General features: G+C 36.0%; 1 protein-coding gene across 1 annotated transcript in view; it reads left to right on the forward strand.

Moving 5' to 3' along the window:
- Positions 1-17310, forward strand: part of BRWD1 (bromodomain and WD repeat domain containing 1) — a 64882-nt gene that overhangs the window by 12451 nt on the left and 35121 nt on the right. Inside the window, exons 12-24 of the mRNA XM_010580315.1 lie at positions 1237-1277; positions 2831-2929; positions 4389-4539; positions 5137-5271; positions 6672-6800; positions 8119-8344; positions 8791-8976; positions 9721-9904; positions 10741-10831; positions 11775-11915; positions 14957-15042; positions 15959-16154; positions 17145-17261. Coding sequence (XP_010578617.1) covers positions 1237-1277; positions 2831-2929; positions 4389-4539; positions 5137-5271; positions 6672-6800; positions 8119-8344; positions 8791-8976; positions 9721-9904; positions 10741-10831; positions 11775-11915; positions 14957-15042; positions 15959-16154; positions 17145-17261 — 1782 coding nt within the window. The remainder of the gene's footprint in view (positions 1-1236; positions 1278-2830; positions 2930-4388; positions 4540-5136; positions 5272-6671; positions 6801-8118; positions 8345-8790; positions 8977-9720; positions 9905-10740; positions 10832-11774; positions 11916-14956; positions 15043-15958; positions 16155-17144; positions 17262-17310) is intronic.

A 17310-nucleotide genomic window follows, 5' to 3' on the forward strand; every position in this document is an offset into this window, starting at 1 on the left:
TGAAGAAAATTAACTCTATCCCAGCCAAAACCAGCACAGTGGGTTTGTAGCAATGTTCTTTTATTGAATATTTTTAGAACTTAGGCAGAATTTCAGCCAGTCATCTCCATGTGACTTGACCATTTTAAAGGCTGGAATGTTTCAAGATGATATGTAGAATTTTATCTTTTCAAGTGGATGTCATAGATTTCTCTAATTTTAAAACATGTAGTTTGCTCAGTTGCTTCCCTCTGATGCAAGTGTGCCTAGCCACCCACATACTTTATGCTGTATACAGAAAGTAGATAGGCTGAGAATGTGGATTGTGTTACTCAAGTTATTTAGCATTTGACACCTTCTGTGTTAAATCTTTAAATGGGGTTTAGTTTCCAGAATTTTACTTCTGTTCATCTTGACCTTTATTCATGTCTTCAGTGGCTGTGCAAGCTACTTTATACTTCCTTAGTAATAAGCTTGCTGGTTTAGCATTGTTTCCCCATGTGCTTTATGTAACAGTGCTGTCTGTCTTTACTTGCTTTCTTGATATAACTGATGCCTGTTAGGAAAAGAACTTCATAGATAAAATACTCTCATTTTGATGCACAAAGAATCTGTAGTTTTGCTGTAGAGAATTTAGATTTAGTTGAACCCTCAAAGCTCTTTCAAGAGCAGCTCTTAAAATACTTATCTTCATTATGTTTTCTCTTAACATGTTTTCTCTAATACTGAATCTGACTTTAACCATTTATGTTATAGTGAAGGCTTGATCAATATGTATTTTGTATGTAGAGAGGACTTTCAGCTCTGAAGATAAACTGATCTGAGTGTGCTGTCTACTTTTCCTGTAGTTTTTATTGTGATAAAAATTAATAACTAATTGTATATTTCTTTAACGAATGTGTAAGTAGGAGTGGGAACAACAGATTCCTCTCGATTGTAGTTGGCTTAGGAAATTGGAAATATATATGCAAATATGAGTTAATTGGCTGCCAAGTTATTAATGGACAGTTATTTCATCTGTCAATCCTTCATATTTAATTGGGACTTTTTTTAAAAAATGTGGTTTTTAAATGCATTAATGGTTAGTGAATTCTGGTAAGTATTTGTTGGACTTGGTTCACCTTGCGGTTAAAACTGTTGGAAATTATACAATATGCAGTTTTTTCATCATTTCAGTTTTTACTAAGCTCAGATTTGTCAAAACCATATTTCCTGTTTAAAAATATAATTTCTAATAAACTGTACTTTTTCTTACAGGACAAAGTTGACAGCATTCAGTTTTCTAACAGTGGTGATAGGTATGTTGAAAGATGCTCAAATGTGAAAAAACAATACATTATTTTGGAATTAAGAATGTATTATGGTTCTCACCTGGAGGTTTCCAGTAAGAAAACTAATCCAGGAGGGCATAGTTAAGTTTCAGCTGTCTCAGCTTTCAATTAATCTTTGTTAGACAATGTCTTTAGACTAGCTGGGTTTTTATTTACCTGGAGGAAATGTTACCACTTTTAACATACCCTATGTATTCATGGCTTCATAAGTGTCCTCTTCCCCATCCTTTCCTTTCGGTTTCAGGAATTATTGGATTAAAATAGGAAATGGGAAAATGCAATGCAAAGGGTCTAAAATAAGTTTTAATAATTTTCTTTTTTTTCTAGCCTACTATTATTTTTGTAAGGAAATGGAGTTAACAGACTCTGACAGCTGATTGGGGGGTGGGTGGGTGTTGTGTAAATTCCATTTGTAAAACTTCACCCATGCTTCCAGTACAGAATGGAGTCAAAATTGATGCCTGATTGGCCTGTCACTAATGAAGATGTGGATTTCAGCCTTCAGGGTAGACTTTATATCTGCAGCCATAAGTTGCAGCTTTATTTTTATTGTTTTTTTTCTCTTCTTGAAAGTCAGATAACTGTAACCAAGAATGGTAATAATCTACATTCAGTTTGGAAGTTGTACTTGCCTTCCTTTTAAATGTGTTTTTCTGCAATTATATTTGTCTTTGGGGCCATCATGTTGCACTGGTCTGTCCATGTTGCCTGCATGGATTATTTTTCAAGGCAGTACTAAAAAAAAAAAAACCAAGGCAAAACCTCTTGCTCTTTTGCTTCGTGACACTTTCTGTAGAAGACATTTAAGATTTATAATTATTACTAAAATTAATCACAGCAAATTAGAGCACAGTCATGATATACCTAGCATGCAAACTTTTTCTGTGGGGGGGTATGGCAACTGTCTTTCTCAGTGTTGTGATTCTTGGACTAGGGAGACCATCTTTGGATGTCTTGCAATGTTTCAGTTCCTCCCTTCAGGAATATCCATTCTGCTGCATTGATAATTCAGCAGTTCATGAAATGGAAGCCTGAACTGCCGTGGCTTACACCTTGGTATCTTAAAGTAAACCACTGGTGGTCTTCACTTTTATGCACATTTGTGGGTGGGAACATTTCAGGTTTTGCTGTGCTGATCTGTTCTTGCCTCTACTTCAGTATTGGATACTCTGCAATTTCAGAATGGTTTACTTAAAATACTTCATTAAAGTATTGTAATTGAGAAGGAGTCGAGGATGAAGTTGTGAATTGAGTTTAACTTTGGAACTTGCTTCTCTGTTCTACATGTTTTGACAACTTTATTCAGTTTTTCGGTTCAGAAAAACTCTCTTTCCTGGGCTTCTGGAAAGAAAGTTAATGGACAGGTAACTGTAAAGAATTCTCTTGCACACAAATTGAAGATTTCACTTTTACCAGTCTTTCATTGCAATATTTTAAATTGCAGTGGTGTGTAACTCTGAACATACTTTAAAGCAAGTTCTTCTGAGGATGAATTCATTATCTTTTAAAACTTCTTCAAGGTTCATAAGTGGCAGTAGAGATGGAACAGCTCGAATCTGGCATTTTGAGCAAGCAGAATGGAGGAGTATTTTGCTGGATATGTCCGATCGATTACCAGGGTAGGTGAAGTCTTGTCTTTTTTTTTTTTTTTTTTTAATCTGTTTTGTAAAGTCAGAAAGTTTTGAATAATTCCTCAAGCACACTTACAGTCAAACTAGAGCAAGCCTTAGCAATGCTATGATCAAGTGGTGTGGTCTTCGGGGGCGTAAAATGAGTGTTCTGGTGATGTAATAACTTGCTAGATTTTAGTCTGTGCTTGAATAAATGCATGAGTATTTATATAGCTTTAAAATGTACACTGTGCCAAATTAATTACATTTCCTTGTTAAGGAAAAATGTTAACAGAAAGTACAATAGATCTTCTCTATCAGGATTTCAGTCAAGACATCTGACATGTCACAGGAGAAACATTTTTAGATTAGTAAAAATAAGGTAGATGATGACCTCTTTCCAGGAGAGGTCATGACAGGTAATAGGTGGCTTTCATCAAGAACTGATCTTGCTGACTATTTTCATTGATTCTTTTGTATTATTAAAAAGTGTATTAATGAAATATGCTGGTGGCACACAGTTGGAATAGTGTCATTACTAATGATGATCACGATACTACATGGCATTGCATAAACCTGAAGAGTGGATGATTTACAGTAGTACAGAATGCTCAGTCAACTTTTGTAGACATAAGCAGAAATTAATTTGTAGGTGATTAAATGAGGGGGGGGAACAAACACAAAAACCAAAACTTGGGTATACTAGTTGATTGGAGGGTGATTGCAAGTTCTTCTTGTGATGCAGCCATAAAAAAAAAAGTGGTTTTACTAAGGTGAATGTATTAATATTTGAGATTTGACCATTGCATCTTTCTTGGTTAATATATACACCTGTAGTTGTGTATAATTGAGAGAGAGCCTTTGTAAGAAAGGGTACTAGTTGACCTGAAATATAGATAATACTGTGTGAAAGTATGTTTCAAAGAAAGCTTGTACCTTCAGTTGACTAAGATGCTGAGAGGGGGTGTTACAGTATCCTATAAATGTATTTTGGAGAGAGAAATGAGGAAATAGATTGAGGTTAATATAAAATACTATCTTTAATGTATTTATGTTGGGAATTGGAAAAAAATGCTTAGTTAACATAGAGGTTAGCTTCTGAAACAGAGTTAGTTGGAAAGCTCTTGACTGTAAAAAGTCCAAATTTTTAAAGGAATTATGTTAGGACTCTTAATTGTAGAAGAGACAAGACTCCATGAAAAAGGAAAGCCTTTTTGCCTTGCATCTCAAATGGGAAAGAGGTTGTCATGTCTGATGAAATAAGTATGCTAGAAATCCATATTTGCTTTATAGTTGATTTCTCCAAAAAGAGTGAAGTTTATGGACAAAAGTTTTGAAACAAATTTAATTCTTAACTTCCCTTCCCTTGTCTGATTATTAACATGGGAAAACAGGTTATTTTTCTGTATTTTGAGATTGAAATGGGCTAATGAAAAATATCTCATGCCTGATCAACTCTTTAAAATAGTGACACATGTTCAGAAGAAGACAAATTTATGAAGCCTAAAGTAACCATGATAGCTTGGAACCAAAATGATAACTATGTTGTTACGGCTGTGAATAATCATCTTCTCAAAGTTTGGAATTCCTGTACAGGGCAACTGCTTCATGACTTGGTGGTATGTGATTTTACTTGCCTTATTGAAGTAGATGGTATTCCTAGAATTGCAGTGACATGTGCATGCTGAGTTCATAATTCGATCTGATTTGTCTTGAAGGCATCATATGAATAATAAAGCAAGTGTAGCACTTCGATTTTTTTTCTTTTTTTTTTTAACCAAAACTAGCTGCTCCTCCTGCATTTGAACAATCCTCTTCCTAGCTGCTGTGTTGAACTTGCCTGTCCTGTGGAATAAGTAAAAGCTTTTGTGCAGTTAACATATTTGCCTATTGAATAGTTCACTGTCCTTTGGCAAAACCTCCATATTTCTAGAGTTCTTGCTTGAATCTAGAAAATTATTAAATTTAGAATGATAAAGCCTTTCTGGCTGCATGGGGGTTTACCCTACTTACGTGCCATAGGTAGCAGTCCAGATAGATACACTGTGGAATTTGTAAAAGTCCATATATTTTTGGAGGCAGCTTGTAGGGGTCTAATTTTCCAAAAATCTGAGTGTGAGGAGAGGATAGTACAGCTTTAGGCTCTACTGTAGATATAATATCGATGTGGATTTATGTCCTCTTGTTCTCATGTGATGTGCAATTGTAAATTCTAGGGGCATGCAGATGAAGTATTTGTCTTGGAGACCCATCCTTTTGATTCCAGGATAATGTTGTCTGCGGGTCATGATGGCAACATCTTTATATGGGACATTACCAAAGGCACAAAAACAAAGCATTATTTTAACATGGTAAGACATTTTTTAAGCTCCACGTTTTCTCTACACACAGCAGTGTGTTCACACTAGTTTAAGGAATTGTCACCAACACGCACACCCCCTGCGTGTTTTGGGAAAAAAAAACAAACAAAAAAACTCCAAAACAAAACAGAAAACAAACAACCAAAACCCACCAAAAAAAAGCCAAACCAACAAAATTTATGAGTTAGGGTTTTTTTTCTCCAGAGCTTTTACCTTTGAATTTCTTGGTTATTGTAACTATAGGTGCAAAGTGACCAGGAGCCAGTTTTAACAGTTTAATGTGGCAGAAAAGGAGGGCCAGGATTGCCTCCCTTGTCTGGTCCCAGCTGCCCACTTCCATTCTCTACCTTGAATCAGCTGCATCTCACTGGACCTTTTACTAAGCTGAGTCAGCTCACTGATCTTCTGCAAAAGTATTCCCCACTTACTGCTACTTTCCTGTAGGGCTTCTGAGTTGATCAGGGAGGTCTTGATAAGCTTCTGAGACAAGGAAAATGAATTGTGAGAATTTGCAGTTGGGTGTGAGGTATGTGAGGTATGAGGGAACAGAACAGGACTTTGCTTTCATCATAGTCTGTGGCTGAGCTCTTCAGACTTTACCTGTTGATCAGGAATTCTCGGTCTGTGAGGTGTTGTGAATAGTTGATAGCAGGGCTTTTCCACGCTTTGTTAACAAAGTTCTTTTTGCATCTCATTCATATTAACCATTTTCCTTAATTGAGATGACATGCCATCTAAAAGACTGAAAGGTCCTGTTTTAGACCATCACTTCAAGACTCTTATGGACAAATATTTGTATTCTCAACTGTCTTCATGACAATAATATTACCATAAGCATTAGTGGATTGGCGCAGTTATTAAGAGCTCCCATGACGTTTGCTCCATTTGACAACTCATGATTAATACTTCAAAATAGATTATTTTTTCTGAGACTTAAGTTATGATCCAGTGTTCATATTAATTTTTTTGGTCTTGTTTTCCTCATTAGTCAATAGTGAAGTGATTTTTTTTTTTTCTTTAGCTTTAAGATTCCCTGTGCTTTTCTTGAAAGTGGTTTAACAAAATCAGTATATATTAGCTGCAGTTTACTTTTAAGCAGTATACTAACAGCTAAAAAGCCCCAAAAATTTTTTTTTTTTTTTTTTTTTTTTTTTTGTTCTGAGCAGTAAGTTTCCATACCTTTTAGTGCATCTTTTAAAACTGTATGATTAAGGACTTCACATGTCGAGGGGAAAAGGAATAAACTGAAGTAATGAGATTATTTGTGCTTTAATGGAGGTATTTAAGAGGTGCATAACTGCTTTTGATAGAGTAATTAATTTTTGATGCTGTATTATTGTTTGCTCAAAAAAATTGGTCAAATAGTCTTGAATTTGTTTCTTTAAATCTAGATTGAAGGCCAAGGACACGGTGCTGTTTTTGACTGTAAATTTTCACCAGATGGGCAGCATTTTGCATGTACAGATTCTCATGGGCATCTATTGATATTTGGTTTTGGCTGTAGCAGGTCTTACGAAAAGGTAAGTTCAGCTTTTTATTAGAACTGTTTATTCAAGCTTCTAACTGAAATTAGATGTGTTACATTTGTTCCTCTAAAACATCATATGTAAAATGAGTTTTGTATAGGTATGGGATCTAAATATAGCGGATTTCGTGATGTCTTTGAGTGCTCTTGTTTATGTGGTCCTAGCAGAGCAGAAATAACCAGTGTCTTAACATTCCCTTGGGAGTAGCTCCCAAGAACTTTTCTGGAATACATTTTCATCTTCCAGCCAGCTAATGTGCATGTTAATTGTTCAACCTCAAAATTACTTGTATTTCTAATTTCTGAAAATAGCTTAATGTTTAAAGATTGGAATGTATCACAAAGTTTACTGCACTACTACCTAATTAACAAAAAAGCAAACTGTTTATGTTAAGAATAATTTGCTGGTTTATTTCAATTATTAGAACTTGCAGTCCTTTAGACCTTTTCTTATTCAACCCAAATTCACTGTAGTAGTTTGATTAGAATAGGCAAAAGTAAATATTCATCCAACACTGTGGTTTTTCAAATATTAGAAAAAAGCGCATGGGATAAATGTTTTGCTTTTTTGAATCTATAAGGCTGTTTCCTTTTGGTTTTGATAAATACATGTGTTTCTGTTTTTTTGAAATAGGTCTCAAAAGTGCATTTCTGGCCTATGCTTTTCTTCACTTCCCCCTCAATTTTTTTAAAGTTGTAGTGGTAATTCCATGTTTGTCATTTTAAAGAATTATTTTTTTTCTTGCTCCGCATTCTTAGTTGAAATTTAAATTTACTCTTTTCATCTTGCTCATCATTGCTAGGAGCAAAGATTTTGAATGTGATGTAACACTTGAGTAACCATTTTCCTTCAGCTGCATGGATTTAACAGACTGTTTCAGTTGCAGAAAAAATTTCTGGTGAACGTTGCATGATTAAGAAAGAATTTTACTTTGAGAATTTATGTTGAACTTCAAACAATGATTTCATTGCATGGAAACCAAGGAAACTTTTTTTAATTGTGTGGAAAAAAAGTAGAGTGAGATGTAAAATATTTTTAATTTTAAGTGTAAAGCAGTGCTTCTGCTTTACATTACCTCAGTTTATTGTTTTATAAAAGCATTTTGTTGCCTGCAAAAGCACTATCAAAAATGAGAGTACTGCAACACCCATACAGGTTAATTGTACCTATGCATAACTCTTCTTATTGGAAACTTACCCTTTATTTTATATTTAAGGAGATTTTAGATATTTTAGTGTCTCTTGTTCTTCTCTATTCTTTAGCATATTCTTTTTTTTCAAATTGCTAACATAAAAACTTCATTTCTTTCTAGATTCCTGATCAGATGTTCTTCCACACTGACTATCGGCCACTTATTCGAGACTCTAACAATTATGTCCTAGATGAGCAGACTCAACAGGCTCCTCATCTTATGCCCCCTCCCTTCTTAGTAGATGTGGATGGAAACCCTCATCCAACAAAATATCAAAGATTGGTGCCAGGAAGAGAGAATTGTGCAGATGAACATTTGATTCCTCAACTTGGATATGTAGCAACAAGTAAGAACAGCATCACTAAAGATCTACACCCAGAAGTTAGAGTTACTGTAGTAATTCTGAATGGGAACAGAGTAGATGTGACATAGGTGATTTAAAAATGCCTTAGTTTTTTCACAAGCAAACTATCATCTATTTATGTTCACTAAAGATGCTGAAAGGTCCCACAGTGAATATGATTTTAAACAAGGAAAGAAAAATTATCAGTTGTTCAAATGGATGTCTTAATTCTTTTCTTTTCTGTGGGTCCTGACATGCACAAACTGTGTTTGAGTTGTAGACTCTGTAAATGTCTCATTCGGAATAAGCAATTGGAGTAATTTCAAGAATCATTTTCATTCTGTTTACTGGTAGAACATGTCTCACTGTGATGTGAACAATGAGATTAAATCATTTTCCTATAGTCAGTTAACTGAACCCATTAATTTTATTTGTATTACACTTGCAAGGTGATGGAGAAGTGGTTGAACAAGTTATAGGCCAACAGACGGTTGATCAGGATGAACAAGGCTTAGAGCCCAGCATTCTCGATGGCATGATTAGACAATTACAACTACAACAAGATCAAAGAACTGGAGCCGATCAAGAATCTGCTTCAAGTGGCCCACAAAATGGGGAAGGAACACCTAGAAGAGGTTAGTACTTGCTGATAAATTCTTAGATAATTGTTCTGTCTCCATTTTTATTACGCTGTGTGAAATATTTCAAACAGGTTTTAACTTTAATGTTGTTTTGGGGACTAAGATTCTCTTAACATAGTGATATTTGGTTAAGATCTTTTTATTCATTAAAACACTGCTACTCCTGTGATTAAATTACAAAACAAAGCCTTTTGCTTTTCCTTTTAAAGAGCATTAATTGTTTTTCTTGTAGAGTGCTACATACTTAGTAATATTTGTAGAGTACTCAAATAATACTTATAGGAGCTATGTTTATTCTCCACTAAAGTTTGCAAAATAAGTATTTTACCATTATTCAGACTGGGTTCCCCTCTCCCTTCTTTACAGATTTAAACCAGATGCTTTTCTGATCTGTGTCCTTGTAGTTTTAATTATGTAAGCTCAGCTCTAGGAAAAGTGTTTTTTAGAACCCCACTAGCCTCAGAGCTGCCTGAAATAGTTCAGATAAACACCTCTGTCACATTATACTTCCTTTCACTGTATTAAAATAGTAGTAGAAATAACTATTTTAAAAGTATATGTGTAATCTCACTGTATTTTCTACAGGACAGATAATTTCCTGAAGGTGATAACTAGTCATATACTTATGATCGTGGAGCTAAAAATACGTTAATTGTTAATTTTTTATCTTATAGTAAGAAGAAACAAGGTTCCAATTCTGTGTCATCTGGAAAAAATGTTTTTGTTTGTATATTTCAGCTTTTAGAAGACCAAGTTTTGACATCCAATCTCCTCCTAATATTGGTCTGCGACGTAGTGGGCAAGTTGAAGGTGTGCGTCAGATGCATCAGAATGCTCCACGAAGTCAGATGGCTACTGAGCGGGACCTTCAGGCTTGGAGACGAAGAGTTGTTGTACCAGAAATACCACCAAGCTTACTCAGGTCTGTAGACAGCTTACTGGGCTGCAGATATGACTAGAGAGAACAAATCACGTTGTTTTTTTCTGAATCTATTAGACCTAAGCTAAGATAGCTACGTGGTACAAATTGAAATAGTTCAGTGTTATGGTCAGCTATGCTTAAAAACTTTTAATTGTAAAGTCCATTCAACTAAAATAAATGGAATTTTCTCTAGTTTAATAGAGAATGATTCTCCCATATTTCAGTATTTTAAGTCACCTTAAAGGACAGCTAGATAACCTAGATTCTTGTTTTTTCCAAAATAAAGGGATGTAGGTTAAATTCATTTACATGAAAGAGTTTGGAGAGATTGTGCTTTTGTGAGACTTTGCAGGGATGATGTGTTATGACCAGAAGCAGCACTGAGCACTTGAAATGCTAAAACAGTTAGCTGCTTTCAAAAGTATTATCAATATGCATCTGTGAAAAGGAAAATGAATATCAGTAGTTCGGTATTCCTTTTTACTTGTACAGCCATATGTGCTGCCACATCTCTGAAGTTTTTAAAAAGCTTTCCTGGTGTTGTGAGGTGGAATGATAGCAAAGGGGAAAATGTGGATTAAAAATGAGGTTGAGAAAGTTTATTATATTCTGATATTTGCAAAGAAGACTTTCTTAATAACTGTCTTCCTTACGCTGTCTGGAAATGAGAGGACATCTGTTTTAGGTGTTCGAGCAATAATAACGTCTGAAATTAATAATGTAATGGAATTAGGTGTTAGGGTTTTTTAGATGGATCCTTTAAAGAGAAGGGATCATTTAACTTTTCAGCATTGTCAAAACAGATGCAGAAATAAATTGTCATTACTTTCTTGTAGGAAGCAGGAAGAATATCGAATTGCAAAAGGGGAAGAAGAGAGAGATCTTTATGCAACAGAGAAGAAAAAGTTATTTGAGTCATTGGAAAAGGTATGCAGTAGTTTCTATGAAAATGGGCATTCTGTGTCCAGGGACAAGTCATGGTTTAAAAAATGAAAGCAGTCATTTCTGAAGGTATGATCTTCAAAGATTCCTGATGATTCAGCTTCCGCTTATCGCAGGACAAGGTTTGGTTTATTTCTATGAATAACTAGAATTCTTTTTTCTTTCAGTCTTGCCTCCTTTTTTCTAAAGTATTTGGTAATAATTTTTAAAGGCAGACTTGATTTTAGGCCATTGTGGTTTTACTGCAGTTAAAGTTTCAAAGATGGTTGTTGCAAGTCCATGCTAAAGCATCAAGGTGCAAGTGAGAATGTTCAAGGTCCTATATTTGAAGAATTGTAGACTATATTGCTATTCCCTTGTCATTTTACTTTAGATGACAGTGGTTTGTGTATGGGGCAACTTTTTCAGACTTACCCTGTTTTGAATGATTTTTTCACTATTTTTTGAAAGAGTTCAATAAGAAGGAAGAATTGGTTATTGTACTGTTTTTATAAGATAGTGGTCTGTTTTGCTGTGTCTTGCAGTACAAAACAATTTGACACAAGAATTCTGCTGCATGATCCCCTTAACTGAGGGGACTTAAGTATTTCTGGTCCTCTCAGAATTGCACTTCGTAGGCAGTTAATGCCCTGATTCTGTAAATATATTTATCAGGGAATGTGAATGGAACTGTCACAGTAGTTTACAAAGAGAATTTCTTAGAACAACTACTAAATCTTAAATTGGGAACAGCAAATTTAAAACTGTTTGTGTACAGGAAAATTATTTCTTATGAAAAGGAGTTTTGAAGTGATCAGGCTGTGATGTGACGATGCCATTTCAGTTTTTATGTTCAGCAGTGCTTTTAGCTACCCTTTCACCCCCATAAAAGCTTGCCACATACATGCTTTTAAGTAACTTCTTTTTTTCCACTTCCTGTATAAATTAGAGTGACTCTGAGTCTTCATTAATACAATCTAAGCGTAGACTGCATAGACGGAAATATCCCAATTACCGAACACGGAATAACATTGAACAACTGGAGTCTTCTGATGAGGATAGAGATAACTGCTTTGGCTTGATAGAGCAGGTAAGTTCTCTTCTGAGTTCTGTATTTTGAAATTGAGTTCCTCAGTAAGTGAAGTTTCATGTAAATGTGCTTGTTCTCTCTTCAAACAAGCAAACAAACAAAAAACCTGCTCTTTTACCAGGGAAAGTATTTCTGTAAGCATAGTTATTGTTAGCACTTCTGTGGTGGGTTGACCTTGGCTGGATGCCAGGTGCCCACCAAAGCCACTCTATCACTCCCCTCGTCAGCTGGACAGGGGAGAGAAAATACAACAAAAGGCTCGTGGGTTGAGATAAGGACAGGGAGATCAGTCAGCAGTTACCGTCATGGGCAAGCCAGGCTCGACTTGGGGGAAATTAATTTAATTTATTGCCAATCAAACCAGAGTAGGGTAATGAGAAATAAAACCAAATCTTAAGACCCCTTCCCCCTGCCTCTCAGCTTGCCACATGTTGTCTCTGCCACTCCTTCCTCCTCAGGGGGAGGACTCCTCGCTCTTCCCCTGCTCCAGTGTGGGGTCCCTCCCACGGGAGACAGTCCTCCATGGACTTCTCCAGTCTGGGTCCTTTCCATGGGCTGCAGTTCTTCATGAACTGCTCCAGCATGGGTCCCTTCCGTGAGGTGCAGTCCTTCAGGCACAGGCTGCTCCAGTGTGGGTCCCCTGCGGAGCCACAGGTTCTGCCGGGAGCCTGCTCCAGCACGGGCTTCCTATGGGGTCACAGCCTCCTTTGGGCATTCCCCTGCTCCAGTGTGGGGTCCTCCCCGGGCTGCAAGTGGAGATCTGCCCCACTGTGGAACTCCCTGGCCTGCAGGGGGACAGCCTGCCTCACCATGGTCTTCACCAAGGGCTGCAGGGGAATCTCTGCTCCAACGCCTGGAGCACCTCCTCCCCCTCCTTCTTCACTGACCTGCAGGGCTGTTTCTCTCACATGTTCTCACTCCTCTCTCCTCCAGCTGCAGTTTGTGTTCCGCAGCAACTTTTTTTTCCCTTCTTAAATATGTTATCACAGAGGCACTATCACTGTTGCTGATGGGCTCGGCCTTGGTGGGTCTGTCTTGGAGCCGGCTGGCATTGGCTCTGTCGGACATCGGGGAAGCTTCTAGCAGCTTCTCACAGAAGCCACCCCCGTAGCCCCTCCGCTACCAAAATCCTGTCATGCAAACCCAGTACAACTTCTCAAACCTAGTCATCTGTTGCTTTAATAATGGCAACCTTTCCTGTCATTTTATAAATGGCTAAACTATTTTTGCTGAGAATCTGCTAAACCACATCCACAGCCCAAGGCAAAAAACTGATGTACAATGCTGAGGTTGGCTTAAAGTGAAGGTTGGATTTTAGATGTGTTTTGCTATTTCTCTGCAAAAACCTTCCAAACTTGTGCACACACCTAAAGCTGGAAACTTTGAAGGTTCTTGATAAAGTGTTTTTTCTGGCAGAGTCCCGGCTTGGGGTGAAACAGGACTTTGCTGTAGGAGTTAGCATGAGCTTTTGACTGTTGTGTTTATCAGATGCTGTAAATCAGTAGTAAGACTGCTTGGACTGTAGTTGTCTTGCCTTGCACACAAGGAAATAGTCTCAAACTGGAAAACGGGGAAGAAGAGGAAGGAGTAGAGAAGGTCAGACTTGTGGGACTTGTCACTTTGTTAAGGAAGAATGGTGAACAAAATGGGGGACATTCAGGAGATAAGATAACTTTGTAAGTAAGATGAAGTGATATTCTTTGGAAATGGACTCTTCTCCTGGCCTCTTAACAAAGAATTCCTATGTGTTTAAAAACAATAAATCACTTAAATTTAATGAAAAGTTCAGGTTTTCCTTATTATGAGAATAGGGTGGAAGGGGAGTTGACATGAGACTTCTGGCACCTGGCAAATTCAAAGCACACAAAGTGCAAATAGAGTTATGCACACTGTCCTTTAAATACTACATATACTTACATATTTTGAAGAAGCCGTGTTAGACCTAATAATACTATAAGAAGCCGATCTTTGATGTAAATGTTTTTTGGTTTGTTTTTTGTTTGTTTGTTTTAATCCTACAAATGGTAGGATAAAAGAGAAGAACTGATTTAGTGAGTATTGCCCATCCTATACCCTGTATGAGCAGGTCTTAGGGAAAAGATGTTAACTTTGTTAGTCTGAAAATGACAAATAATCGGTTGGACTAATTCAAACAGTATCAAACTTGATGTTGCAAGTTAAATCTTGTTTTCCGACTTTTTTTGCTTAACAACATATAACTTGAGACATGAGCAATGCATTATACTTAGTCATTTCAGTTATGAAAAACACATTTAAAACATTAAGTTAATGCAAGTAAATTGTTGATCAGTAATCAGGAAATTACTTAAGTTGTAATATATTTTGATGTATCTTGACTATTTAGTTTTGCATTTAAATATATGCATGAATATACCCAATTAGTCCTTGGTCAATTAGTTGCTACTAAAATCAGAAAAATCATCTGATTCTAACTTGCATAACTAATGAAAAAAAAAAATCATAGAAGTGCTACTGCTGTAACAGAATATACCCATGTTGTGTGTGGATGGGAGATGTGATAGTTTTCCTTGACTTGTTCCTTTTGCAATCTTTAAATTCTTCCTTTGCATTCTAGTGAGCTAGATTTTATTGTGTACTTTACATGACCTAATTACAGTGTCATGAGTCTGGAATTTGAAGGAAACAAAATTGCCTACCACTTTGTTCTGATAAATGATGGGAACTTAGACTAGAAAAAAGTACAACTGTCATATGGTAGGGAGATAGAAGAGTTGCTTTGTGAAGAGTGGCTACAGCAGGTGGATCCACACGTGGCTAATAAAATGTGAGTGAATATACGGTAGTTAATGATTAATAGTGCAGTCCTGAGGTTGGTAGGGTAAGTTGAAATCGGCTACAGACAAGAACTACTTTCATTTCCATTTTAACAACTTTTTTTACCAAATTTCTTCCTAACTTGATAATATGCAGACATGAATAGAGAATGTGTTTTATGTTTCAAACCCTGAAAATATGTGCTGTGAGAAAGTTTTGTATTGACTGCATATTTTTAAATTCAGGAAGCTGAAGAAAGTGAGGGCTCTGGCTCATCTGATGAAGAGGAAGAGTGGAGAAGTGACAAGAAAAGCAACAGTAATAGTTCTAGGTAAAAGCGAACAACCATATCCCGTCTTTTACTCTAATGAATTTTACTTGAATTTTGGCAAGTTAAGTTGTATGGAGGTTCTGTTGTGCTTCGTATGTAACAATATTTTGTAGGGTACTGTACTGACACATTGCATTGTTTTTCAGTGTCCCATTTCACCAAAACATTTCTGTGTTTTAATGTAGTTTCAAATCCTTTTGCTTTTTTTGCTAGGTGGCAAGGAGAAGGAAGATAGTCTGGAATGTTTTTTATAGTGTGTTCTTTCTGTTGGGTTTTTGAGGGGTGGGGGGGGTTGTTTCATTTTGTTGGGGGTTTTTTGGTTTTTTAACAATGCAGCAACAGTTGTTTGCTCTTACAAAAATGTCTGGTTGAAAAAAAAACTTAATTTTGATAAGGTTATACTTTTATTTAGAACTGAAGATGTAGATAACTTTTTAATCACTTTATTGTGGCTTTCTTAGATATTCTTTCTAGAACTCTATAGTAGTAGAACTAAAAAATACTGAGAGATATAAAAAAAGCAAATGTGTACCTGTGAGATTTGTATAACTGTCTTTAAAGAATTTAAGTAGTGTTTGGCTAGTGTGTTCGTTGGGGAGGGCTCTGAACTAGTCCAGGATTTCATTGCACAACTTTCTTGAATAAAATTACTTATTTTAGAATTCACCAGACTTGAGGGTTCGTTTTTTTTTTTAAAAAAAAACAATGCTTTGAATTGCTGTGTTCCCCAAAAATTATGTTAAAACATCAAGTGAGGTAATTGTTATGACAGGTCAAAGTAATTTTAGTTCTCTTGATAGTGCTTTCAAGAGCAATCTGTATCTGCAGATATTTCTCTGAGAGACTTTAGCATTCTGAAATATTGACAGCTTGGTTCAATGTTTGTATTTTCCCTGACCCCATCTGCTATGGACAGTGATTCTTCAAGTAGATACTCTGACTGGATTGCTGATGCAGGGATTAACCTACAACCTCCCGTACGGACTTCTCGGCGGAAAGCTATCAGATATTGCAGTACTTCAGAAGATGAAGTATCAGCAGAGAAATCATCTCCTCCAAAGAGAAGAAGAAGAAAGAGGAGAAAAAAGCCCAAACCAAAAAAGCAGGAGGAGGTATGCAGTTAATTTCTCCTACTCACTCTTCAATAAATTTCTCTCTTAGGTTTTTAGATGTCTTCACTGGAAACTGTTAAAGTAATTGTTATTGCCATTGAACAAGGATATTGGTATCACTACATACAGTGTACCCTTAATTAATTTGAGACCATTCCAAATGCAAGGTATCTGCTGATTTGTATGGAAGACTCTGCACTCCAAGTGAAGTGATTTTTTGCTTTTCAAATAAAAAGGGTTCTGAAGCTTGCTGGTATCAGGGGAAAATGTGATTATTAAATAACTGTACAGAATATTAGACTAAAACCCCGTTAAACTGTCTGGGTTTAAGTAACATATCTTTTTGAAAACTTGGGGTATAGTCACTGTATTTATGGTGGCCATTTACACTTGGGTCGAATTTTTAATTTTTTATAAGTTACAGTAATTGCTCTTAAGTTACCAAAAATTTGAAGTAGATTTAAATAATTATCCTTTTTTAAGTTACAGTAGTTACTATTTGCGTTTTCTACTGTAAAGGGGCAATCAGAATTTTTATTTTTTTTTAAATACTTGGGGTAATTTTGGTATGTTTTTCTCTCCATCCTTTCACTTTTCTTCCAAGTATTCTCAAAATGGTATTTTTGGAACTGTTTTAATATAAGAAACTTTAATAAAACTTTCTTACAGCTTGATAGATTTTTTTTTTTTTTTTTTAATGGGGCACCGAGACTGCTATTATTCAGGTCTTAAGAGAAACAAAGTTTTATAATTTAGATGGCAATCTTGCTCATTCAAATCTTCATATAGGAAAGGAATGCTTAGTATTAGTACCACAAATACAGTTACAACTCGAGCAAAGCCTTGGAGGAATTGTGCTAATACATTTTGGAAATGTACATTAGTCTTTTATAAGCTTTTGTCTGCCAAATGAAAATGGAATTAGTTGTGTTGATGTCATGTCAGCAATATGTCCATTAAGTCTAGTTTTGCTGTCTGTTAAATATGAAGGCTAATGCTCCAACGCAACCAGTAAACCTGGAATTGTCATATGATTGGCATCCTCCTGTTTGGATAACAGACACAGCTCTTCGAAGATCCCCTTTTGTTCCTCAGATGGGTGACGAGGTAGGAATATTGATTAAAATCTTTAAATGCTTATGTTAACTAACTTTCT

The sequence above is a fragment of the Haliaeetus leucocephalus genome, unplaced genomic scaffold (genome assembly GCF_000737465.1).
Source record: "Haliaeetus leucocephalus isolate CR32 unplaced genomic scaffold, Haliaeetus_leucocephalus-4.0 Scaffold702, whole genome shotgun sequence".
In the NCBI taxonomy this organism is placed as follows: Eukaryota; Metazoa; Chordata; class Aves; order Accipitriformes; family Accipitridae; genus Haliaeetus; species Haliaeetus leucocephalus.